At 41.5% G+C, this 26167-nt stretch overlaps 2 protein-coding genes across 3 annotated transcripts in view; one reads left to right on the forward strand and one right to left on the reverse strand.

Annotated features, from left to right (window-relative positions):
• The window catches only part of Ppp3cc (protein phosphatase 3 catalytic subunit gamma), a 60589-nt gene extending 41372 nt beyond the window's left edge, over nt 1–19217 (forward strand). For both annotated transcript variants that reach the window (XM_051195426.1, XM_051195427.1), the window contains exons 9-13: nt 528–653; nt 1681–1752; nt 13954–14035; nt 14594–14691; nt 18849–19217. In XM_051195426.1, the coding sequence (XP_051051383.1) occupies nt 528–653; nt 1681–1752; nt 13954–14035; nt 14594–14691; nt 18849–19018 (548 nt within the window). In that variant the 3' untranslated portion in view covers nt 19019–19217. The remainder of the gene's footprint in view (nt 1–527; nt 654–1680; nt 1753–13953; nt 14036–14593; nt 14692–18848) is intronic.
• The window catches only part of Reep4 (receptor accessory protein 4), an 816909-nt gene that overhangs the window by 271561 nt on the left and 519181 nt on the right, over nt 1–26167 (reverse strand). The gene's annotated exons all lie outside the window — the stretch shown is intronic.

Here is a 26167-nt window from a genome sequence, read left to right on the forward strand (position 1 = left end):
ATGTACTCTACCCTTAAACGTTAATTAGAAATTGTTCCATGTTTACCATGGAACCCCTCCCCCCCACTGTGAATTGATAAATTCCTGGAGAGTTTATAAGAAACTTGGGCTGTGGCTCATGACTAGCTAAACAGTAATGTCCATTCAGTGGTGATATTTGTCCTTAGAGGGAAGCTGTGATTATAACTGTTTGCCCAGTAAATGGAAATTATGGGAAGTTTTTCTTTGTTGAACCTTAGGTTTATTTAATAGCTAGTGTACAGCAAACCTTTGGTGTTTCAGAGCACATCGTCTTCCATGCTTTGATCATGTGAACTCCTCAGGTAACTTTTTTCCTTGTGATAATCCCTAAGAGAATGAATCCTGCAAAATTCTTTAAACTTGCCAACCTGTCCTGACCCTGTCCTGAATTTACAAATGGAAAATTAGTTATTGAAAAGTCTGTAATCAGTTCTCAGCTGGACAGAGTACAATAGCTGCTGTTCCATGGTTTTCTGTGCCAAAGTGTCTTGCTTTTTACTTTTTAGCTGCAGTGTTGAAATATGAAAACAATGTCATGAACATCAGGCAGTTTAACTGCTCTCCACACCCCTACTGGCTCCCGAATTTTATGGATGTTTTCACGTGGTCTTTGCCTTTCGTTGGAGAAAAAGGTAAGAGAATCCCAGTGTGCATCTAAAAACCATCAGCTCTGTCCTGACCAGCCAGGAGACACCTTTACATTCCTAGAGTTTATCAGAAATGTGTGCTGATTTTGTTTGTTCTCTACAAAGATTTTGTATAGAGGGCAGAGGACAACTTGTGGAGTTGGTTCTCTCCTTTCGCTTTACGTGCTTTCGAGGATTGGACTCAGGTCACCATGTTTGCATAGGAACACCTTGATCACTGAGCACTCTACAGAGATTTTTAAATGACATTGGTCTGTTCTTAAATATTAGTCTATAGTGTCCTTATCCAAAATATCATTTAAAGCAACTGTCCTGTATGATCATGATATTAAAGTAATGTGGCCACTATTTCTGTTTCTTTAATGAGTCATCAGTGCTAAAGGGATTTAGACAGGATTTGTTGTCTTAAGAGTTTTATGTGTACAGCTGGTCAAGTTAGCTGTACAAACATAAAACACAGTTATACAAGTGAGTAGTACAAACATAAAATACAGCTATACAAATTAGCTGTACAGACACAAAACAGAGCTACACAAGTTAGCTGTACAGACATAAAACACAACTGCACAAGTTAGCTGTACAAACATAAAACACAGTTACACAAGTGAGTAGTACAAACATAAAACACTGTTACTCAAGTGAGTGGTACAAACATGAAAAACAGTTACAAATGAATAGTATAAACATAAAACAAACCTGTTGGATGTAGGCCTGTTATAACGTCTTTGTAAAATGGGAAGGAATTTTTATGTGCAAACCTGAGCCAAAGGTTCTGATAAAATGAAGCCGTCTAATAAAACCAAATAATTCTGTGATAGAATTCTCAAATTCTCCTTTAACCAGAACAAGTATAGACTAAGTTCTTTCTGAACCCAATGGTCTACTTTTAATGCTACTTTTGTAGCTATTTATGATATAAGTAATTTCTGTCAGTATTTATTTAATGCATTATTTATGTACCTTTGGAAGAGCCCTATTAACTTTGTGCATTTTGCATTGTTTTGCTCTACAGTCACAGAGATGTTGGTCAATATTCTCAACATATGCTCTGATGATGAACTGATCTCAGATGATGAAGCAGAAGGTAAACTTCTTACTCAAACTAGAAACTAACGAGTTTTGATTGGTTAATTAATTTATTTTCAAGTTTTTTTGGTTTTAACTAGAAAAAAAATATGTCCACTGTAGAAAAAGTTTGATAACTGTAGGAAACCATAAATAGGAAAAAAAATATTCACTATTAGTCTAAGATGTCTGCTACTGTCTTAGTGTAAATTGTCTTTGCATAGAATTTTTCTCATTTTTTGTCACAAAAATGAGGTGACAAGCTAGTATCATGTCTTCACCTCTATTTCTCATTTTGCTTTGTAGTCTAGTTTCTCATAGTTACATAGTTGTCTATGTTCATTCATTGTGCTAAGTGATCACATGCTGCTTGATATTAGATTTTTCCCCCCCTCAACTTGAGCTTTTAAAACTGCTACTTTTTTTTTTTTTTTTTTTTTTTTGGTCAGGCAGTTTGGTCAGGCAGTGGTAGTGCATGCTTTAATCCCAGCACTTGGGAGGCAGAGGCAGGCAGATCTCTGTGAGTTCCAGACCAGCCTGGTCTTCAGAGGAAGTTCCATGGCAACAAGGGCTGCACAGAGAAAACTTGTCATATGAAAAAATAATTCAAATTCTTACAGATGAATCATTTGCAATTCTATCAATAATCAGTCTTTGTTATATGCTTGATGTGTGCCAAATGTGCCAAATACTGTTTATGCCTTTGTTCTCAAACTTATTGTATTATAAGGGAGACAAGAAATAAATATAATGTAGATACAGATATGCGCTATGGACGAAGCAATGCAATATTAAAAAATCTGAGTAACATTTTCTTCTTTATAGGTTAAATGTCTAGAAACTGCATGTGTATGTCTGTTAGAACCTAGTCTGATACAGATAGCTTTTAAGAGGCTATGTTAATTTGTATCTCTGTGTGTGATACATAATAAATTCACATGCTTTTTCTAGTACTGTACACACACACACACACTCGCAGTGCCAAGGCTAGAATAGAACCCAGCCATTGTGCAAACAAGCACTGAACAGAACCATATCCCAGCCCTAATTTTTAATTTGTTCTTTTTTGCCCCAAATACTATTTTTATTAGAATTTATACTTTATGACAAATAATAAGCACATTCTCTTGTGTTTATTGACCATGTTTTTTTTTCTGTTTTGTGAGTGTCACTTCATATATTTCTACTTCTGCTGGATTATATGTATGTTTTGCTTTCCATATTGGTGTGAAAGAGACCTTTGTATTGTGTCTTTGTGTAGTAACATTAGTTGTATGTGTAGCTAAGTGCTTTTCCCCTAATTTCTGTCACTGTGGATTAGTTTGTTGCCGTTAGACAAATTGTTGAAACTAATTTGTAGCCAGGAGCTTCTAGTGTGTTGCCCTTGCCCGTGGTTTGATCTGAAAGACAGACGGGCTCTAACTTTTCTGAGGATACAATGTCATTTGATCACAAACCTTCAATTCATATTCTTTGTAGGCCTGTGCCACAGCAATTCACTTAACCATTACATAAAATATTGGATGGTATAGAATCATAGCTCCCATTGGGAATCTAGAGGAGATTCCTAAACATATTTTTATTAGGTTCTATGTGGAAGGTTGTGAGCAGAAGTTCATTTTCTGGATTGGAGGTTGTTGGAGTCAGACCTTTTGAGGAAGTCTAGAAGATTTAAAAAGAAGAACTTAAGTTAGGGAAGGTGTAATTGTTTTAAAAAATGGATCTAATTAAGTTCATATGCAAATGTAAATGACTACAAACTCTGTGATATGCATTAAGAACTTCTTGGGCTGGTGAGGTGGCTTACTGGTAAAGGACCTTGCTAACAGGCCTTATGACATGAACCCACATGGCAGAAGAGAACCAGTTCCCACAAGTTGCTCTCTGACCTACACACAGGGCTTTGCAGTGTGCAATTGATGCTCTCTTCTTACTGGGAAGGTTCTAGGGCTCTGACTCAGGAAGTACAGCTTTGTGGCAAGAACCCTTACCCACTGAGTCCATCTCACTATCTTATAACTTGGGTTTTAATAAATAATACAATCTAAGGATTTGTACTTCAGCCCTGCCTGTTAAGACAGCTAGAAAAGCTAGTTGGTTTTTTGACATGGTTTCCCTGTATAGCCTTGGCCATCCTGGACCAGGCTGGCCTCAAACTCAGAGATCTACTTGCCTCTGCCTCCCAAGTGCTGGGATTAAAGGTGTTCACCACCACCACTTGGCTTGAATAGTTTTAAATCCATATGAGAGCAGACAAAATAGTAAAGAATTACAAGATAAGAATAGAAAAATACAGACAGGCGAACCAGTGTTTAAGACCATTTCTTTCTTGAGAACACTCATGAATTTCAGAGGAGGGGGTAAAAAGTTTAAGAGCAATTTTTATAGCCTTGTGTAGCTAAGCTAAAAAAAAAATGGTTTTAGGATTTCCTAAGGAGGATATACATGATCATAAGTTTCTACTCATTAGTTTAGGACCTTAAGGAGGAATCTGCAAGAGCAAGGATAAACTAGAAAGAAGCATACTATCTTTCTTCATCATTTCAGCCTTTGATAAGACATTATCCTGACATTTTTCCTGTAAAATAACATCATGTAAGATCTTATTAAGCAGTCTGTCAATGCAGTACATGGCTGACAACCAAAATAACAGGAAAATGAGGAGATACAACAACAGAATGAGGAAGAGGAAGGATTCTCAGAAACAGGGCTGGCAAGATGGCTCAGTGGGAAAAGGGGCTTGCTGTACAAGTCTTTCATCCTAGATTTGATCCTCAGAACCCACACAAAGGCAGGAGAGAACCAACTCCATAGAGTTGCTCTCTGCCCTATACATTCACACTGCGACACAAAGCTACCCCAGGACACACACGTGCAATAATAATATTAATAGAAATAGGATTTTTTAAAAACAAATTTCCAGGGTCTAAAGGTGGGTTCAGCAATTAGGAGCATTGACTATTCTTCCAGAGGACCCAGATTTGATTCCCAGCGTCTCTGTGGTAACTCACAAGCTTCTGTTACTCTTCTTCTGGCTTCCATAGTCACAAGGCTTACAAGTGGCACATGAAGGAAGTTCCAGGCCAGCTAGGGATACATAGTGAGATCTTGTCTCAAACAACACAAAAGAATTTTCAGGAGCAGCAAAAAATGAAAGCAGGCCTTCCAGATTCTACACATTGGCTTCATTAGGACACACTTAAAAACAAACTTAAGATCCACTTGCCTTATTCTCCTCAGCCCTGGGATTAAGGTATTTACTACCAACTTTGGCTTAATTTATTCAAGTACTTAGAAGACCAGGTTGAAAATGTTGCTAGATAACTGTGAGTTATATAAGAGGAGATTTGATAAGTATCAAATATGAAATTTATAAGGATGAAAAATAAGACAACAAATTAGCACATTTGATTAAAGCAAAACACAGACAAAGTGACATGGAAGGTCAGAATAAAAGGACTAAAAGCATGCTGAGAGAGCCAAAACAGCTAAGAGAACCTTTGATGGCCAGGCCCAGCAGATGTATGCTTGGAATACAGAGAAAATGGGAAAGATGCAGTTGTAGTGAGATTCCACTCCACCTGCACCTGCTGCACTGACCACGGCCACTGGGGTGTGGTGACAGGTGCGGGCATAACCTGGGGGCACTGCTCACTCTCTTACTTCCTGGCCTGAGACAGAGCATCTGGAGGCATCCTTGAGATGGGAACCTTCAGTGGTCATCTGTTTCTGGTGTAAGTGATTTCTCCCCGAATAAACATCCATCAGCCTCTCGTTTCCCAGATTCTTAATTTACCACGCTTTATGCAGTCTTTGAAAAGTTCCACATAAAAACAATTCCAAGAACTGAGAAGACACTGAGTATTAACCGAAGAAGCCTTTGACAAAGCTGGAGTGACACTAAGAACAACTCCTGCCCACTTGTAGTGAAGTCCTCAAAACAAAGTGGGACCTGAAAGCAGCTGCCCAAATGCAGATTGTCCCTAGAGGAGCTGCGTAAGGCTCTTCACAGAAACAGCAAAAGGGGCGGAGATGGAGTAACACACTCAAGGTGGTGAACATGAGTGCCAGGTAATTTACAATCTTACAATCTGCAAAAATATCTTTAACAGGAAAGGTGAAATAAGTATTTGTAGATAGCACGTTATGTCTTAAAGTTTTTACTAAAAGAATCTGCAGAAGATGTATACTAAATGAAATTCTGAAGGGTAGCATTTAAGGGGAGGAAAGTACTAGGAAGAAGTTTAGACACCTAGGAAGGAATGAAGCATAAAAGTAGGAGAGAGCATGTGCAGAAACTGCATGAACAAAATTCCTGTCAGATTTGAATAAATAAAACATGCTAATAATAGTAGATTATAAAAACAATACCTGATGCATTAATTTAAAATGTATGGGGAACTATGAATTCTGATCAAACCCAGTGCTTCATACATGATTAACCAGTGCTTTTCTAAGCTATATCCCCAGCCTTTAGCATTATACTTCAGTTAAGTAATAATTCTTAGTGCAGTCTCTAGGTTCAGCTGTAAGAAAATAGTTTGTTAGTCAGGCAATGGTGGTGCACACCTTTTGTCCCAGCACTTGGGAGGCAGAAGCAGGTGGATCTCTATGTTCAAGGCCAGCCTGGTCTACAGAGTGAATTCCAGAACAACAAGAGCTACACAGAGAAGCCCTGTTTCAAAAAAACAAAAAAGAAAAAAGTTTGTTATATAACTTTTAAGTTACAGGAAAAATGGAATGAAGAAAAATAACATAGAAGAAGAGAATGTACACCTAGTTATATTTTAAAGAAAGCAGGTTGGTTTATTGATAAAGTGCAAAAGGCAAAGGGCTGGAGAGTAGCAAAAGCACCACTATTGCTGTGATGAAACACAAGACCAAAGAAAGGTGGCAGGGAAGGGTTTTATTTAGCCTGTGCTGCCACATCACAGTTCATTGTCAGGAACCTGGAGGCAGGAGCTGATGCAGAGGCCGGGGAGAGGAGCTGCTTCCTGGCTTTGGTACTATGGCCTGCTTAGTCTGCTTTCTTATAGAACCCGGGATCACCAGCCCAGGAAGGTGGCAACACCCCACTGGTTTGCTTATAGCCCAATCTTATGGAGGCATTTTCCTAATTGAATCTCTCTGAAGCCTCTGGCTTGTGTCAAGTTGGTATTCAACTAGCCAGTACAACTGACCCCTTGTCAGCTTGACACAAACACATCACTTTCAGTTAGAACCTTTCCTTTCTCATCCCCAAGATGGAACATTAATATTAATATCACAATATAAAACATAATTATAAAAACCTTACAGTATTTACAGATTCAAATACCATAAAACCAAAGTCTCTCTAAAATATCCAATCTCTCTAAAAGGCAAATGTATCTTTTAAAAGTTCAAATTCTTTCAGCTGTGTGCTCCTGTAAAAGTCAAAATTAAATAATTAAATACCTTCTAGCTTCAAGAGGGTAGAACCAGGGCATAGTCTCAATCTGAACCTAGCAAGACCAAACTCCAACAGTATGGCTAACTCACAGTACAGCTAACTCAACACCCAGTGTCTAGGATCCACTCATGATCTCCTGGGCTCCTCCAAAGGGCAGGCTCTGCTGTTGCTGCTCTTGGTGGTCTTCCCATGGTACCAGCATCTCCAAAACACTAGGGTCCTCTGCTGCAATGGGGCTGTACTTTCACCAATAGGCTCTCTTCATGGTGCCAAGCCTCAAATTTTCTTCATGACCCCTTCAGTCCTGGGCCTTCAACTGACACTGAGGCTGCACCTTCACCAATGGGCCTCTCACAGTGCCAAGCCTCAGCTGCTCTCCATGACACCTTCATGCCTTCAAAACCAGTACCACTTTGGTGACACACTACCAAGTTTGGCCACCAGTGCAAGGTACAACCCTGTCCATGTTTGAAACACAGCTCCTGTGTGCTGACTCTCAGGAAACACTTCCCAGATATATTCAATGATAATGGTCTCTCTGTCTCTGTCTCTCTCTCTCTTGAGATAAGGTTCTTGTATAGCCCTGGCTGTCCTGGAACTTGCTCTGTAGACTAGGCTGGTCTTGAACTAACAAAGATCCTCCTGCCTTGTCTCCCCAGTGCATCACCCACTGCCAGGCTTTACTGGTCTCTTCTTAATCACAGCTGATTCTTGTATCCCAGCTAACCAGCATCAATTGTCCTAGTAACACAAAGGTTTTACTTTAGTGTTTCTGGTCTCTTGGTAATCACAGCTGATTCTTCAGTTCCAGCTGACCAGACATCACAGATTTATCACACAAAGGCCTGGTAGAGTCTTCACTTCCCTCTGCAGTGTCACAAGCCAGGCCTCCATCCTCTGCACTGCTCTCAGCATTCTTAGCTTCCAAGCTCCTACTGAATGGCTCACTGAGGTCTCAACACTCAATGGCTTTTCTAGCCCAGTGTTCCACAATCCTTCCACAGCCCTCCAAAAGCATGGTCAGGCCTGTCACAGCAATATCCCACTATCCTGATACCAGTTTGTTTCAGAGTTATTATTGCTATGAGGACCAAAGAAACTTGGGGAGGAAAGGGTTTATTCAACATACACTTCCACATCACACTTCACCATTAAAGGAGATTAGGACAGGAGCTCAGCCTGCTTTCTAATAGAACCCAGGGCCACCAGCCCACAATAGGCTGGGCCCTTCCCCATCAGTCACTAATTAAGAGAATTCCTACAGCCTGGTCTGATAGAGGCATTTTCTTAATTGAGGCTCCATCCTCTGTGATGGCTCTAGCCTGGGTAAAGTTGACATAAAACTAGCCAGCACAGCCATCTAGCCTTGATTGATTTTAAACCTCATTGGGAAATGACTAAAGGCTTAAAGAATACCGAGGGCTGGCTCTGTAGATGTCAAGATTTACTGTAAAGCTTACAGTAATTAAAATGATTAATTCAAGGGTAGATAAGCATCGAAACAGAATGGAGAATCCAGAATTAAACCACATATATACTTGACTTTTATCAAAAGTGGTGTTGTAGAATGGCTTTTTTGTTTGTTTGTTTGTTTTTTGTTTTGGACAGGGTCTCACTGTGTAGCTCTGGCTGGTCTTGAACTCACAAGAGATCCACCAGCTCTAGAATTAAAGATGTGTGCCACCACGTCTAGCTAATAATGGCATTTAAAATAAATACTTGGTGGACACCCACTTTTGAAAAAAAATCTATGTGAAATTTATTTTGTAGATCCAAAATACTTTTTTGTTTGTTTGTTTGTTTGCTTTTGTTTTTTTTTTTTTTTTTTTTTTTTTTGAGACAGGGTTTCTCTGTATTGCTTTGGAGCCTGTCCTGGAACTAGCTCTGTAGACCTTGAACTCACAGAGATCTACCTGACTCTGCCTCCCAAGTGCTGGGATTAAAGACATGCACCACCAACTCCTGGCTCCAAAATATTTTTGTGACTTTATGTTTCATCCAGACATGAACCGTAAAGGGGGCTGGTATGCGGCTCTGGAGTAGACTGCTTTTCTGGCATCTCAGAGTTTCTGGGCTGCTTCTCTAGCTTTGCTACCATCACAGCAACAGACAGAGAAGCAAGAACAAGGTGTGATGAGCACCTGTCATCCCAGCACTCAGAACTGTGGCAAGAGACCCATAGTTTAGGCCAGCCTGGGTTAGGTAGTGATTTTGAAGTTAACCTGAGCTTCACAGAAAGCCCCTGTTTTAACAGACAGCAAAAGTTTTTAAAAATGAAGTGCAAAGCAATAACATTTATAGCGTTTATGCTATAGAATTAACTTGATAACACTAAAATGGAAAAGAAGTTTAAACAGGATGCAAAAAACAAACAAACAAACAAAAACCCACCCCAAAAAACAAAACGATAGCCATCCAGAAAAACTATGAATAAATTAGGTAGATTAAAAATGAGAGCTGGGACTGGAGAGATTGGAGAGATGGCGTAGTGACTAAGAACATTTGCAGCTCTGGCATCCCTGTGGTTGCAGCCACCACTGGATCCAACTCTGGTTCGAGGCTCTTTCTTAGCTGAGGTGCTCTCTGGCCTCTGAGGGCACTGCATGCATGTGGTACACTTACATATGAGCAGGTAACACTCATACATATAAAACAAAACTATCTTTTAAAAAATAAAACAAAAGGCTGGAGAGATGGCTGAGAGGTTAAGAGCACTGGCTGCTTTTGCAAAGATCCTGAATTCAATTCCCAGCAACCACTTGGTGGCTCACAACCATCTAGAATGATATCTGGCGCCCTCTTCTGGCGGTCAGGGATACATGCAGATGGAACACTGTGTACATAATAACTAACTAAATAAATAAATGAGCTTTTGTTTATTCAAAGACTCTGTTCAGTATGTGAAAAGACAAGCTGCCCAGAAGGACAGGATATTTGCAGTAAACCAACAAATATCCCACTGACAAAAGACTGAATTACTACCAATTAAGATGATGGGGTGTGAATAGGCACATCACAAAGAGAATTTCCAAGTGGTTAACAAAAAATATGAAATGATATTCAGCCACATTATTAATCATTAAAATGCAAATTAAAATCATAATGGGGGCTGAAGAGATGGTTCAGTCGTTAAGAGCACTAGCTGGCCTTCCAGAGTTCCTGAGTTCAGTTCCCAGCAACCACTTGGTGGCTCACAACCATCTATATAATGAGATCTGGTGACCTATTCTGGCCTGCAGGGATACATGCAGACAGAACACTATACATAATAAATAAGTATATCTTTAAAACAGGGTTTCTATTGCTGCAAAGAAAACATGACCACGGCAAGGAAAGGAAAACATTTAATGGGGTGGTGTGTACAGCTTCAGAGGTTCAGTCCATTATCATGAAGGGACATGGTGATGTGCAGAAAGTCATGGTGCTGGCAAAGGAGTAGAGAGTTCTTCATCTTGCAGGAAACAGGAAGTGGTCTGAGATACTGGACATATATGAGACCTCAGAGCCTGCTCCCCCTCACTTCTTCAAACAAGGCCACACCTACTCTAACAAAGACACACCTTCCAATAGTGCCACTCCCTATGGGGGCCATTTTCTTCCAAACCACCACAGATAATACTTCATACTTAACAGATTGACCACAATTAAAGATGACCTATATCCAGTGTTAGCTATCATGTGCGGTAATGGGAATGTTCACACACACAAGTATAATTTGGTAGATCTCACTTTAAGAGACAGTGCTCAACTGTAACCCAAAGTTAAGCATACACATGTTCTAGAGCTGAGCATTCTAATATCCTAGAAACATACCAGAAACATGTGCATATGTTCAGCAAAGACAGATGTACTAGAATACATATAAGAGCCTCATATGCCCAAAAGTTAGAAGCAACTCAAATGATTCTTGCAAGTGATAAATTGTGCATGGCTGCATGGCTGATAATCCTGGTGCCACACACCCTTAATCCTAGCACTTGGAAGGCAGAAGCAGGCAGATCTCTTTGAGTTGGAGGCCATCCTGGCCTACTTAGTCCTGGAACAGTCAGGGCTATGTAAAGAGACTGTCTCAACAAAACAAAACAGTGAAATTGTGCAAAGTGCTACAGAGAAACAGTATGATAATAAAAATGACCACAGTGAAATTGTGAATGAGTCTTACAAACATAATGTTTAATAAAATAAGCCAACCCCCCCCATGCTTAATTGTTCAATTATATGAAATCCCAAACCTGAGAACTGGGCCAGTGAAGTGGCTCCATGGGTTAAGATACCTGTTGCCAGACCTGAGGACCTTAGTTCAGTGCCTGAGACCCACATAGTAGAAGAAAAGAAACAACTCCTACAGTTTGTCTTCTGACCTCCTCTTGCTGAGTGTGCATACAAAGAGAAGATAAAGAAATATAACCTTTTTAAAAGAGCAATAAAAAACTATAGTGCATATATATGTATTCATACATTGTAAAACTTTCAAAGAGCAGGAAGAAAAAAATCTCAGTGAAAAGCAAAGGAGTGGTGTCCTTTAGACAGGAAAGCTGCAGGGTTGTGGGTGACATTGGTGACTGCCCTGGGTGATTAGTTTTATAGGCATGTGCTTCTTAACAAATCATGTAGTGACTAGTTTGCTTTGTATAAATACAGAAAACTCATTATGCTTTATAGTAAAAAGGTAAAAGTTACATGCCTGCAAAAAAAAAAAAAAAAAAAAAAAAAAAAAAAAGGGAGATAGAACTTTTGGGAGCTAAGAAAACAAATGCATTGGAGGAGGACAGTGGGGGAGGAGGCAGGTTAGAAGACATGTGTATGAAAATGTCAGCTTGAGACCTGCTACTTTGTATGGTAACTTAAAAAATTAAAAGGGGGAAGAAAAAAACCAAAGATCTTTTCCTGCTGTAAGAAAGGCGCATCAAATATTAAGGAATGGAAGAAGGTAACAGATTATTTTTTAAATGCATTAGTATTTTCAGTTAGTTTATTTGGGAACACTAAAGCCCTATTTAGAGATTAGGGTGGTGGTGAATGTCAGTACCAGTTGCTAGAACCCAGAATAGAGGAGCAGGTCGGGACACTGAGTTCACCCAAGTGAAATAAAGCTGTTAATTTGAAGTCTGGAGGCTGATCTCCAAAACCAAAGGTGTCCTGGAGTGTAAATGACCAAACAAGAACTCATTTCCCTAACAGGCCTGGCATGCAATGCTCAGAGCCATCAGTTGCCTATCCCAGCTCTGGAAGCTTTTAACTCTCCCCCACCCTTTCTTAATCATCAGGTCCCTAAGCAAAGTCTTTACAGTCAGAAGCCACAGAAAGCTATGTGATGTCCTGTCCTGAAGGCTTATGCCTATTTAAAAAAAAGAAAAGTCTCCTGAAAAGTGAGATGTGCTAGCAAGTCAACAGCAGCACAGTGTTCCTGTTGCGAGATATGCGAACTGTTCTTGTCCATTGTTTCTGTTCTTTGTGTTGTCCCACAAACAGTGTCTTTGTGTTATTTTCATGATGGGGGGGGGATGAGATGATAGTAGATGGGAATTGATGTGAAAGGTTAAATTGTTAAGACTTGGAAGAAAGGACAGAAAAGGAGTCTGTATGTGCCTCTTTAGGAGCAGGCAGGCAGTCTCCAAGCTGCTCCGCTAACAGCCTGCTCCTCTCCATAACTTCACTCAGATTTTTTTTCTCTTTCATGTAAACTTGCACCCACCTCCCATATGTCTGTCTTCATCTCCTTGTTTCTTGGTGTCTCTTCTCCCTGAAGATCACTACATTTCAAGCTGCCCAAAAGGTATCCAATGGAAATGTGCTTATGAGCTAAATCCTTACTGCCTGCTCTGTTGCCATTGGTTGGCTAGTCAATTTGAATTGGTAGTGGAGCAGTTTCACAGGACTTTCCACTCTCCCTCTCAGTGGGAACAGCTGTTTTCTGTGGACCTGTTGTTTGATCCAGCAGCACTGAGAGATAGGGAGAGAGGAAGGAAAGCCTATGTCTGCCTTTTGGATGCCATCTCCTGGTATATGCCTGGAACTTACCTTTCATGTTCGGTCTATTTCCTAACTCTTAAGTAAGAAAAGGCCATAAAGTCTTACACTAACTTTTCAATGTTGCTTTTTATGGTGCCTTACCCATCCTTGTAATCTGTGTGGCACAGTTGTTAGCAGTATTCTGAAGAAACAAATGACTGGCTGGTGTGAGTAATGGAGATCAGAGAATGAAAGCAGCCCTTCCTGAGTTCAGGACAGCTGCTCCCTTTGGCAGACCAGACCCTGCATCCAAAGGTGGCCTGTAGTGTTCTCAAAAGAGATCATGGCTCGTAGTGGCTTGTTGTGAGTTTTGTCTGTGTTTCTGTTTCATCTTTCACTGTGTTCAACATTTCAGATCTCCAAAACTTCCTGCCCCCCATAGATGACTTGGTGTCTTTTTGTGGCCCCTTCATTCATTCTTTAATCCATTTCTTCTCTTCTTTCCTATTGTTCCTTGCAACTTCCTGTGACTTTGTTGTTGTTGTTGTAGTTTTGGTTTTTCAAGACAGGGTTTCTCTGTGTAGCCGCGGCTGTCCTGGGACTCCGTCAACCAGGCTGGCATTGAACTCACGGAGATGGCCTGCCTCTGCCTCCTGAGTGCTGGGATTAAAGGCGGGCACTGCCACTTCCAAATTATTGTTCTTTAAAATTAGGCTTCGATTCTTTTGTTGTTGTTGTTTCTCTTTAATGTAAATACAAAAGACACTCCATCCGGCATTTGAAAAAGCTGTCCTGTTAAGCATCCCTTTAACTCACTTGTTCTTTGTGTTTTCTAAGGAGGCACTTCAGTTCGGAGAGAGATCATCAAGAATAAAATCAGAGCCATTGGGAAAATGGCACGGGTCTTTGCGATTCTTCGGTAAGGTTCTGTCGTTACATTGTGGGATGAAGGCATCTGGAAAGTAGGTTAGAAGTTAGCTCTAGAGCAGTGTTTTGAAGGTTGTAATCTGGTGCTGGAGCTGCAAGGCCTCTGGTTGAGCGTAGGTTGAACCAGACTCCCATGGGAAAGTAACAGTCTGGAAAACATTCATTAGTACTGGTGTAGATGTAGAGGTTCAGTGTGGATTTTAGAGCCAGTTTCCCCATTTCAAATTCTGACTTTCCTTAGCAGTGCTGTCTTGGGTTTAATCTCTGGGTCTTAAGTTTCCTTGTCTATACAATAGAGATTATAATAGGACCTAGCTCACATGTTGTCAGCTGAGTCAGATGGGGATAAAGTGTGGGAAACAGTGGCTGGCTACCAGTGCCTCTGGTTGGAAAAGAAGGATAGGCTAACTGTATCCAAAGTGTTTGCAGGAAGCCTGGGTCAGATGCAGGTAGGGGACCTGTCTTCATGTGTCACTCTCCTTCAGATGTCACTGCTTTGGCTGTGCTGAGGCTCCCTGGCATTAACCAGGGCTTCCATGTTCCTTTGCAGGGAGGAGAGTGAGAATGTGCTAATCCTCAAGGGCCTCACTCCCACAGGCACACTCCCCGTGGGGGTCCTCTCTGGAGGAAGGACGACTATTGAGACTGGTGAGTATGAAGATGCCCCTCCCAAACAGCATGCCCCATTACCAGCAATCAGTGACTTTGTGTAGGACCTGGTACTAAAGCAATGGCCCTTTATCTAAGAGAAGATGAGTCATGACTCTTATTCTCACCTGTACACCAAAAAATACTTCAAAGTACATTGTAATTTAAATGCAAAAGTTAAAACAAACTAAAAAATGTGTGGAGAATAGGCTTTGGAGTAGGCAGAGTCTTTAATGAGAAACAAAAAATACTGACCTTAAAAAAAAATAAAGCTTATTAAAGTCAAATTATCCTTATGAAAATACCTAAGAGAAGGAAAAGGCAAGCCACAGAGAAGATTTCTGTACTATCTATGTCTGACAAAGGCCTTGTTTCAGAATAGACAACAAATAATAAAAAAAAGAAAAGAAATTTAAAATATAGCCCAATGATTATTTTCAGTTTATTTCACCAAAGAGGATTTCAAGATGGCCAACAAATATCCACAAAGATGCTTAACATAGTTAGCCATCTGAAAGATGAATATTAAAATGTAGTGAAATACTACTGCATGCCCATAAGATGCCTGAAATTTTAAAAACTGACAAGATCAAGTATTTGGCTTGTCTATGGAGTACTGGACTAGATACAGGACAGTGGGTTTATAAATAGACTCAACCACTTTGGCCAGCTGATGGCCAGTAAAGCTAAACACATTTGTGTCCGCACCATGCAACTTTGCGCTAAGGATATCAAGGAGGAATTAACATGTATGTCCATCAGAGGGCATGCATAAGGATATTTACTGTGGTTTTATCATGACAGCCCCAAGTCAGAAGCAATTCCCCTGCCTGTTGGTAGTGAATAAGTTGTATTATACTGACACAGTGGGCTGCCGCGCATCCACTGGACATCCAAGCATGAGCTCCGGGAGTCATTGACATTCCCGAAGAAATAACATATAAGCAGTCCTAAACTGATTAAAACACCAATTCAAACCAGGGATGAAGAAGCATAAAGTATGTTGGGACCAAGTCCAAAAAAGTGTGAAGAAACATGTATATCCCAAGTTAACACATCTATAAAATTCTCTTACTGCCCTTGATTGAAGATTTACTCTTTCAAGATCTAGCAAAAACCTGAAAAATTTAGATTAAAGCAACTTTGTGGATCAATAAATTTTCAACTTTTCAAGTAAGGCAGCTTTATAGACCTCTCTCTCTCTCTCTCTCTCTCTCTCTCTCTCTCTCTCTCTCTCTCTCTCTCTCTCTCTCTCTCTCTCTCTCTCTCTCTCCCATGTTACTTCCTATCACCCCAAAATGCCCTCATCAGAGCTGTTCACAGAAAATTTTACATGACTAAAGGAGAGGCCATGAAGGTAGAAGGAGGTGGATATGTACACTGTATATATAAAAAATAAAAACCTCACAACCATTGGGTTGAGGGTACATTGGAAATATTTATGGGCCTTAGATGACTCAGTGGGTAATAAGATTGACTGCCAAACTTGATAACCTAAGTTCAGTCCTACTTGGTGGAAGGAGAGAACTGACTCCTACACTCTTTAAACTCCTCGTGTGTGCTTGTGAATGTGCACTTACACACACACACACACACACACACACACACACACACAGGGCTGAAGAGATTGCTCAGTGGTTAAGAGAACTTGTCCTTTCAGGGGACCTGAATACAGTTCCCAGCACCCACACGATGTCTTACAATCATACTTAGCTCCTGTTCCAGGGGATATGACACCCTCTTCTGATCCCCATCTATGCAGGCAAAACATTCATACATATGAAATAAACCTAAACTACTTTGCTTTGAAATGTGATGCTGGTATATACTTTACCACACAAATTCAAACTCTGAATAGGCCAGCACTGCTCATAGAATTTTAGACAAAGGTTTGGCTCTCACTTCCTCACAGCTGCATGAGCAGTGCCCTGCTCTGTGAGAAAGTGCTGTCACTTCCTTATGTGACTTATCAGACCCATCTGAGGTTGGGGGGGGGGAGTGTGGCAGTGCTTTTGACAGGACCTTTCCTAGGAGCAAACACAAGCACTTGGGTGCAGACAAATGTAGGCTCCCACATTGCTGTAGGAGGGTCAGTAGCTTTGCAGTTCTCTCCCTTCTCGTAGTGATGGGAAAAGCCTCACGGTAGTCTTGCTGTTGAGTGGCCTTCCTCCCTTCTGCAGGACAGTTGCCATTGGAAGAGTTGGCAGGATTTTTTTTTTTTTTTTTTTTTTTGGCTGTACCCAGAACCTTTCTGTGTATTACAGTGTGATAGAGAATGGTAGGAGGAAGTTTCCCTGTTGGTGCTCATTTTTAAATTGCTCCCATTTCTGTCACTGAGATGGGGGAGATGTCTTTCTTAGTAATTGACCTGCTCGCCTGCACTAGGAACAGAAGCCATATGGAGTGTCAGTGTGAGCCCCTGCATAGCTCCCATCTCAGATGGGTACATAAACTTGAGTTCAAATCAGTGCCTATTCCTTTACCTGTAGACCAGAAGTAACACCTCACTTATTTATAACATCTTTTTCTTTCTCCCTTTCCCAAATCCCAGAGCTATTCAAGGAGCTACCCTATTGCTGTTGTTTATTGAATGGTTAAGGACAGATGGGTTATCCATCAGTCATTTGAGAATAGTAAAGAAGAAAGATTTTTAAACAGGACCCAGCAACAGCTCGCCTGATACAATCTGAGCAGTTATAAACTCAAACACAGTTGTAATGTTAAATTATCTGATTTGACAAGTCATTTTGATGTGTGATCACAAGACATAAACTAGCAGCTGGCTATTTCACATGAAGAGAGCAGCATTCCCGTGCCACCAGAAATGTTAGAAACATTAATCCGCCCCACCTCATGTGCACACCCTTGTTCAGCTCTTTGCAGTAATCCCCTAATTCCTTCTTAACTCAGAACTGACTTTAATGATGCGTGGGTATTCTGGCAGGGGGCCTCTGGGATGTCTGTCTGTCCTGGCAGCATTGCTGTTGGTTCACTCACTTTCTCTGTCTTCATTTTTGCATACCTCTGCTCCTGCCTTCTTGCAGCCACAGTACAAGCGGCAGAGGCACAGGAAGGTACTGCCATTATCACTCTGTTGGAATGCCCCTGTGTCTGTGTACCAGTCTCAAAGCGTCATCAGCATTTCTAAACTGACAGAAAAGGAGAGGGTGGTCCTCAGCATAACCACATGTCACCCTGCTTCTCAGATGACCGTCACACTTTACATCCTTTCTGAGTCTGTCAGTTTCATGTAATGATTGAAGCTTGTGCAGCTAGTCTGACAATAGTGATTTAAATAGTTCTTTCTTTATTAAGAGAGGCAGATAGGCATCCTTTGTTGCCTAATGACTCAAAAGCTTTGCAGGTGTGGAGGCAAGAGCAGATAGAATTTAGATGCTTCATTTCTGAAGTTGCCCTGAGGCGTTCAAACTAAGTATCTTTGCTTCTATGGAGATATATTTTAAGTAATACCATTGGAATTGATAAACCTATATGGTAAATTTAGTAATTTTATTAGATGAGGTAATTCAAGGAGGAATTCATTCTTTGACTATACAAAATTGAATGTGGCTGGATTTGTAGCTCAGTGGCAGAGTGTTTGCCCAGGGTGTGTGAGGACCAGGGTTCAATCCCCAATACCACAAGAAAGAAATTTCACAGTTGAATCAGATGAGCAGTATCTAGAAGTATGCTGATGGTTTTTATCTAGTGTTCAGCTCCTGGCTGTGAAGATAAAATGTTGTCTTGAGCAGATAACTCTTTTGTCACTTGTGTGTGGTCAGGGTGATACTTGTGCTTAAAGCAATGGTCTGTGTTCTATGCTGTGCTCTCCTGGTGTTAACCTTTTCCTAGAATTGAGCAGGTTGCTCTTAAACACGGTTTCAGTGTACATAGGCCAATTAAGAACTAATCTTTTTTGTCAAGTTTATTTCTGCCAGATTTTTACTCATGTGACAATTTCTACCACACTTGGAGCTGTATGGAAGCAGTGGTTATGGACAAGGCTGGTTAATCACATGTTGTCTGTCACCAGATATGTGCTCTGTACCACTTCCTATGTGTTCTTCGCAGATTGCTGTGTGTGCTTGGAAACTTGGTCAGAGCTGTTACTGTGTCACCTGCATGAGCACTTCCTATCCCCTCTCTTGTCTCTGCAGCCGTCAGAGGGTATCCACACAAGATCCGAAGTTTTGAAGAAGCCCGAGGTCTAGACAGAATTAATGAGCGAATGCCACCCCGAAAAGAGGGCGGGCATCCTGACGGGCCAGTGAAGATGGTACAATCACATGCTGCACGGAGGAGCGACCAGGGAAAGAAAGCCCTGTAATGACTCAGCCCCGTGCAGCACAGATGAGTCCCAACCATGCAACCAAATGATATCTATTAATTATTGGAAATGGGACAGAAACAACTCAAACAACTTAACTTGGCGGTGCATCTGTAATTCAGTCACGTTTATTCTGTAAGAAAGCTGACCGTTTTATAAATTCTTCTAATTTATGTTCAATATATTCAATATATATATATATATATATAAAGTACTTCTGTTTTGTTTCCCCCTACTTGTCCAGATTTTAAGAATGGATCTGGTGTGTGTGTGTGTGTGTGTGTGTGTGTGTGTGTGTGTGTGTGTGTGTGTGTGTGTGTTGAAATCTTGTGCTATAAAGGAGGCTTTCCCCTAATAAAAGAGGGACCCAAAAACCTCAACTCTGGGTTTCTGACTCAGGCTCTAGTTAATCCTTCCTTCTCTTGTCTGGGGAGGTGATTTCTTTTTTTAAGACATGTAGCTTTGCTAACTCCAACATGTCTTTTCATTTTAATCCCCTCTCTGCTTGGTACCAGTGAAGAAAACCTCAGGTGTCAGTGGCTAAAACTGCTCCTGTTCTGAGGGAAACTTGAACTTCAAGAGAACAACTTAAACCTAGTGACTTTAAGATCCAGGTGGGCCTGGCTCCTGCAATCATTTACTTTTGGGCTCTTCCGTTCCATTATTGTGAGGTTTTTGTTTGTTTGTTTGTGACCTATGGGATTGAACTCATGCCTCCTCACACGTGCTATGGAAGTACTTTACCATTCAGCTACACCTCCACTCATCGATACATCTTAATGTGTTCTAATAAAGTTCCTCCTAAAAAAGTAACAATGAGGGTGGGCTAGTGAGATGGCTAAGCCTGATGACTTGAGTTTGATCCCCAGGGTCCACGTGGTGGAAGGAGAGAAGCAGCTCCCAGAAGTTGTCCTCTGAGCGTCACCCAAGCACTATGGAGCACACATAAATAAACACGGATAGAAATAAACATAGATAATAATGATACTGAGGTTTTCTTAGAGTTGCTGAAAGTCCCCTCGGAAGGTTAAGGGAGATTTTCAAAGTGTCAACAGTCGCCAGATCGCTTTGTTTCCATTTTTAAACCCTGGGTGAAGCCATCTGCAAAGGAAATCACACTTGAGTGTTTTCTGCAGGTCCTCAGGATGTGCAGCATTGAGACCTGTCCTTCCCTTCTGTGTCACCATATCAGGCACTGCATGCAGAAGTCCCAGCATGCTGTCGCTTAGTGTGTCTAAGAGGAACTTACTAGATGGTGAATGAGGTCCTTGTAAACTGAACCTTGTTAAAGGGATCAGATGAGTGAAAGCTTCTGGTCTCCTAGAGTTAATTAGAAAACTGTCTTCTAGTCACTGGGTCTTCATCTCTCAGTGGTCATTAGGCTGAACTCTGTGGAACCTTGAGTAGCATAATTTGAAATCCAAAATTAGAGGTTCAGATATAATTGCCCCTTTGCCCCTTAGATTTTTTTTTTTTTTTTTTTTTTTTCTTTTTGATATGGAGTCTCACTATGTGGGCCTGACTGTCCTGGAACTCACAGAATGCCACCCTCCACTGCCTCTGCCTTGTGAGTACTAGAGTTAAAGGACTGTAGACCCCACCTGGCTTTGGTTTTAATTTCTGAGACAGAGTATCATGTAGCCTAGGTCAGCCCCAGACTTAGTATGTAGCTGAGGCTGTCCTTGACCTCCTGATACTGCTGCCTCTGCCTCCCAAGCGCAGGCCTTACAGGTGTGCACCACCACTTCTGACTGCCTTGCTGGGCTCTTTAACTTTTTAAGAAATGTCCTAAGTAGCAGACCATTTGGGGCTGCTTGGGCTTCACTGTTGGCTCAGTCTGATCCTGGGTACCACGTCACAGCACTCACTGAGGAGCTTTAAATGACTGTTGGGTTCTGGGTGCCCTTGATCAAAGCCTGCAAAGTGCAGACTCTAATGGCATGTGGGATGTGGGAGTCTAGCTTTAAAGCAAGCATCACAGACTCTAATATAGTACATTATGAGGTTTGAGGAAAGCATAAAAACAACAGTAACTTCTTTTTTTAAAATTGTGATTTTAATGAGGAAAATGAGAGGTTAGCTTGTTTATCTGTGGATTTTTTTTTTTAATGCGTGTTTTGGCTGAATATATGCAGGTATGCCATATGTGTACCTGGTGCACAAAAAGGTCAGAAGAGGGTGTCTAATGTATCCGGAGCCTTGGAATTAGAGTTACAGATATGTGTGCTGACATTGAACCCAGTACTCTGCAAGAATGAGTGCTCTAAACTACTGAGCCATCCCACCAGTCCCCATCTGGTTTTTTGTTTTTGTTTTTGTTTTTTTTTATAAATACCTTTGCTAACATTTTACCATTTGTTCATGACAGAGAACAAAGCACTCTTGGGAATTGTAGTCTTTATGCATGGATTGCTATGTTCATAAAAGAGAGCCAAGTGTAATGGCACAGGCCCACAGTCTCAGCTCTGGGGACATGGAGGCAAAAAGATCAGTAAATTCAAGGTCATCCTTACCTACCTAATGCATCCCAAGGCCAAGGGCCAGTGGGATGGCTTGGCAGGGAAAAGCACCTGCCACATAAGCCCGATGACCTGAGTTTGTACCCTGGAGACCATGGTGGGAGAAGAGAACTGACTCTGGTTTCCATACATGAGCCATGGCATGTACTCATGAACACTAATAATAATAATAAAGGGCCAGTAAGAAGGCTCAGAAGGGAACGATACTTGTCTTCAAGCCAGATGATCTGATTCAGGCAATTGGAACCCACTGGTGAAAAGAGATAACCAACTTCTGTTATTTTCCTCTAGTCTCCATATGTACTATTTCATGCATATACAAAATAAATATAAAAGATTTTAATAAATTAATTCTTAGCCAAGAGACAGTGGCGCACACCTTTAATCCTAGCGCTAGGGAGGCAGAGGCAGACAAAACTCTTGTGAATTTGAGACCAGCCTGGTCTACACAGGGAGTTCCAGGACAGGCTTTAGAGCTACACAGAGAAACCCTGTCTTGAAAAACCAAAATAATAACAATTTTTTAAAAATGGTGGCTGGACACCAGGTGGTGCACACCTTTAATCCCAGCACTTGGGAGGTAGAGGCAGGGGGATCTCTGGGAGTGCAAGGCCAGCCAGGGCTACACAGAGAAACCCTGTCTTGAACAGTAAACAAACAAGAAAAGGGCTGGGGAGATGGCTCAGTAGTTAAGAGACTGGCTGCTCTCCATAGGACCCAGATTTAGTCCCTAGCGCCCTTGCCATTTGACTCAAGACTGCCTGTGTCCAGGAGATTTGATAGTCTCATCTGGCCTCCATGGGCACTGTACACGCATATACAAGTCCACACATACACACATATCCTTTAAATTTAAAAGAATAAAATTATTTAAAATGTTTATCTCAGCCAGTCATGGTGGCACACGCCTTTAATCCCAGTATTCGGGAGGCAGAGGCAGATGGATCTCTGAGTTCGAGACCAGCATGGTCTACAGAGTGAGTCCAGGACAGCTAGGGCTACACAGAGAAACCCTGTCTGGGGAGGGGGGAGGCAGAATGAGTTTGAGGCCAACCTGGGCTAGATGACCCCATCTTGATGAGAGGCAAGGAGAGGGCATTATGGAGAAATACAGAGGATCTTAACTCTCCTGAGGAAAGTCAGAGAAGGGATGGGAAGACCTGAGTAGCTGTCTTCTTGAATTGTCATTTCTTTGTACCTTATACTTTTCTCTCCCCAAACCCCAGTGGAAGAAAAGATCCTTTCTTTGGAAAGCCACCGGCAAAAGTCAGTCCTGCAATAGATCATACTGTGATACACAGTCCACTGGAGGACTGCCCTCACTCCTGAGGACCCCGTGAGGAGGCAGAGGGAGAGGTTCCACAAATCCCAGGAACCACAGTTCCCAGGCCCATGTGGATAGCCTTAGGAATATGTTGTAATAGCTGCTGTTTCTTCACTTTAAGCTTCAATACAAGTTTTTAACACCTTTTCAAATATAATCTGAACAAATGTTTCTCCTGGATGCCTACCTTAGGTTTGCCCTTGGACATTTCAACTGCTGGCAAAGTTCTACAGTGTTGGGGTTTTCAAAGCCCTCCTTTCCCTTATATTTTAAAGATGCCAAAAACACCTCCCTCAGCCAGGCAATGGTAGCACATGCCTATAATCCCAGCATTCAGGAGGCAGACAGTGAGTTAGAGATCAGCCTGGTCAAAAGAGCTAGTTCAGGACAGGCTCCAAAGCAATACAGAGAAATCCTGTCTCGAAAAAAACAAAACAAAACAAAACAAAAAAAAAAAAAAAAAAAAAAAAAAACCCTCCCTCTTGCCCTCTTGTTCGGTTTTCACATTAGGTCCACAGGGACCTTCTTTTTCAGAAACTTCTTCCATTCAGAAAACTTATAGTAACCCACTTCTTAAAGCAACTTTCCAGGAATGGCAGAGCACTCCTTTGCAAACTTCTGAAGCACCAGTTTAAAATATTCCACACAGACAGGGCTTCCTAGCTGTGGCTAAATACTATACATCTGAAACTAATTTTTTTAATGGAAATTGGAATATTTATCTGGTACAAAGGGAACATCCATTTAAAACCTGTGTTCTGATGAAGATCAGAATAATACATGTGTGTGCATCTATGGTATGTGTGTGCGCCCGTGGTGTGTGTGTGCACCCGTGGTACATGTGTGCATCTGTGGTACGTGTGCACATGAGCAGGGGCTTCCTCAGTAGTGTGATACAATGTACATATCTTCAGTTGTCTTTGCAATCTCAAGGTGACAGGTACCTCTTTTGTCACTGGATATTAACCATCAAAGCATATACAGCTTGACACTCGACAATGAGGGTTGGCCCTTGATGTGGCCCCTTACTAGTAATAGAGGCAGCAGACTGTCCGGGAAATGTCAGCTACCACTCTCTCTTGTCATTGCCTTTTCTCTTCTTCCAAAGTTGCTTGCTATCCAGTGAAGCAAGTTTCTCCCACTAGCTAACACTTCTTTTCTGATAACTTAGGAAAAATTTCCTGACATTTCAGAATAGGAAAGGAAAAGCCTCTATTGGTCTGGTCTGGTCTGGTCAGTAGAAAATCATTTGATGACATTAAGGAACAAAGGTAGGGTTTCTGAAAATAGAGTAGCCTTGAGACCCTTTCAGCCTTGGCATTATCCCTTATTTTTCTTCATGTGGCTTTCAGTCACAAAGTCTGAGGCAGCTGGTGTACATAAGAAAAATATCCTAAGTCATGTGAGATGCATCTGAGCTTCCTCCTTACAGCCATTGTGCAAGAGTTCTCCAGACTTCAAATGAGGAAGCCCAAATTCCTTCCCCCTGCCTTATGTAACTCTTTTAGCTGATCTCCCAAGTGTTGCCTGTATCACATCTATAAATATCTGTAAAATTCACACTCTAGAGAATTAAATCTATGCTGGCCAGTCTGAGTGACCACTCATACTAGTTTAGGAAAATCCTGCCCCACACTGACGATTCATAGTTTTCCTTCACATTAGTGATCATCTGGTTTTTCCGCCCAATGTTTTTATTGAAGATAATTTCCTAACCAGGAAAAACTTGTTGATGTAGCATTCTAGAACCCCAGTATTTAATCTAGCTGTTATGGTAACGGTGGAACCCCAATATTTAACCTAGCTGTTATGGTAATGGCGGAACCCAGGCTTCTTGCTTTCAGTTTTCCCTTTCTGGGCAGAAAATAATTCCAGAGGAAGAGTGGACATAGAGCTCAGTGTTGGGTATGAGGCTACAGTTTCCTGGATTGCTTGTGGATTTAACCATGGGGTTTGACCTCATCTGACAGCCATCCCATCTTTCCTGTAGTCTGTTAAACTGGTATAAAGAGGAGGAGGGTTTGGGTCACACGGAGGAATCCCTTTCAGTTCTTGCCATGGTCAGAGGCTCATAGGAAAGCCGTAAGAAAGAACAGAGGTGTGTAGAGAAGAAAGCTGGTCAGCCAAAGGACAGGGACAATGTTGTCATCTTGGATGCCATCAGTGAGCTGTGTTAACAATAGAGCTCTGTGCCATTGAGTTTGAAAGAGGGAAACTACATGACATTGGGACTTGGGAGCTGTCCTGCCCCTATCTAGCCAGCCAAAGTGAATGGGGTCAGTGTTAGCTACCTTCATCTATGCAGTCACAAAGGTAAAGATGATACTGGGAGCATATTCCCTCCTGGGAGGCTTTGGCCTCACGCCTCAGCAACCGTGGCAAGACGTGCTAAATAACACCTTTGTTTGAGCCAGGGTTATGCATCGTCAACACTTCTATGCCAAGTCTAGGTGATTTCAGATCAAGCTGCGAGGACGTGGACATGACCATCCCTCTGTGCAGCTCTGAAGTAGAGCCAAGCACACTGCCTGCCCGTAAGTCCCTGCCCACATTCCCTTCACTCCCTTTCCAGTTTTCCAAGTATCCCTCCCCATGTCCTTTTGGTTTGGGGGTGGAGAGACATATCAAAGTGAGGTATATGTGATTAGAAGCAGGCAACCAGACATTTGATTTGCGGTGATGAGATGAGATTTGGGATGGGCACACGATGAAGCAAGAGGATCATTGCAGATTTGAGGCCAGCCTGATCCCACAGTGAATTCCAGGTTCTCCAGGGCTATATAATGAAAACCTGCATTTAAAACAAGAGAAAAAGAAAACGTGTTTTCGTTTGTCCCCGAACTTCTGTAAAGATGCCGCCGGGAGCCCCTCGTGTACCTTCCTTCATGACCTTCTAACCCATAGCTCTTCTTCCTAATAGGAGTGTCTCCTGACCCTCTCCAGGGTTGGTTGGCTCCTGGTCTTGCTGCCTAGGTGATGAGGCAGTCACACATGCCAGTCTAGCTGGTGGTTCTCTTGAAGGATGGGCTATTTGCTTGTGCTTAGAGGTTACCTATGTTCTCTTGCTTTCTGTAACATTAAAGACAGTTGTGGAAATGTTACTTATCAACAGGAGACATCAATAAGTCTGTGAATAATAAAAGTTTTATAAGAACTTATTGGAAGTCATCTTTAAGATTAAAAGAAGAAAATGCCCTTAAAATTGAAGGGTAATTTTATTGACTCCCTGTGTTTTTATTTCCTTGATTTCATAGTAGAAGCACTTATCCTTTGCCTCTTTCCCCCTCCTGGAATTATGGCCACCAC

This window comes from Phodopus roborovskii, unplaced genomic scaffold (assembly GCF_943737965.1).
Source record: "Phodopus roborovskii unplaced genomic scaffold, PHOROB, whole genome shotgun sequence".
In the NCBI taxonomy this organism is placed as follows: domain Eukaryota; kingdom Metazoa; phylum Chordata; class Mammalia; order Rodentia; family Cricetidae; genus Phodopus; species Phodopus roborovskii.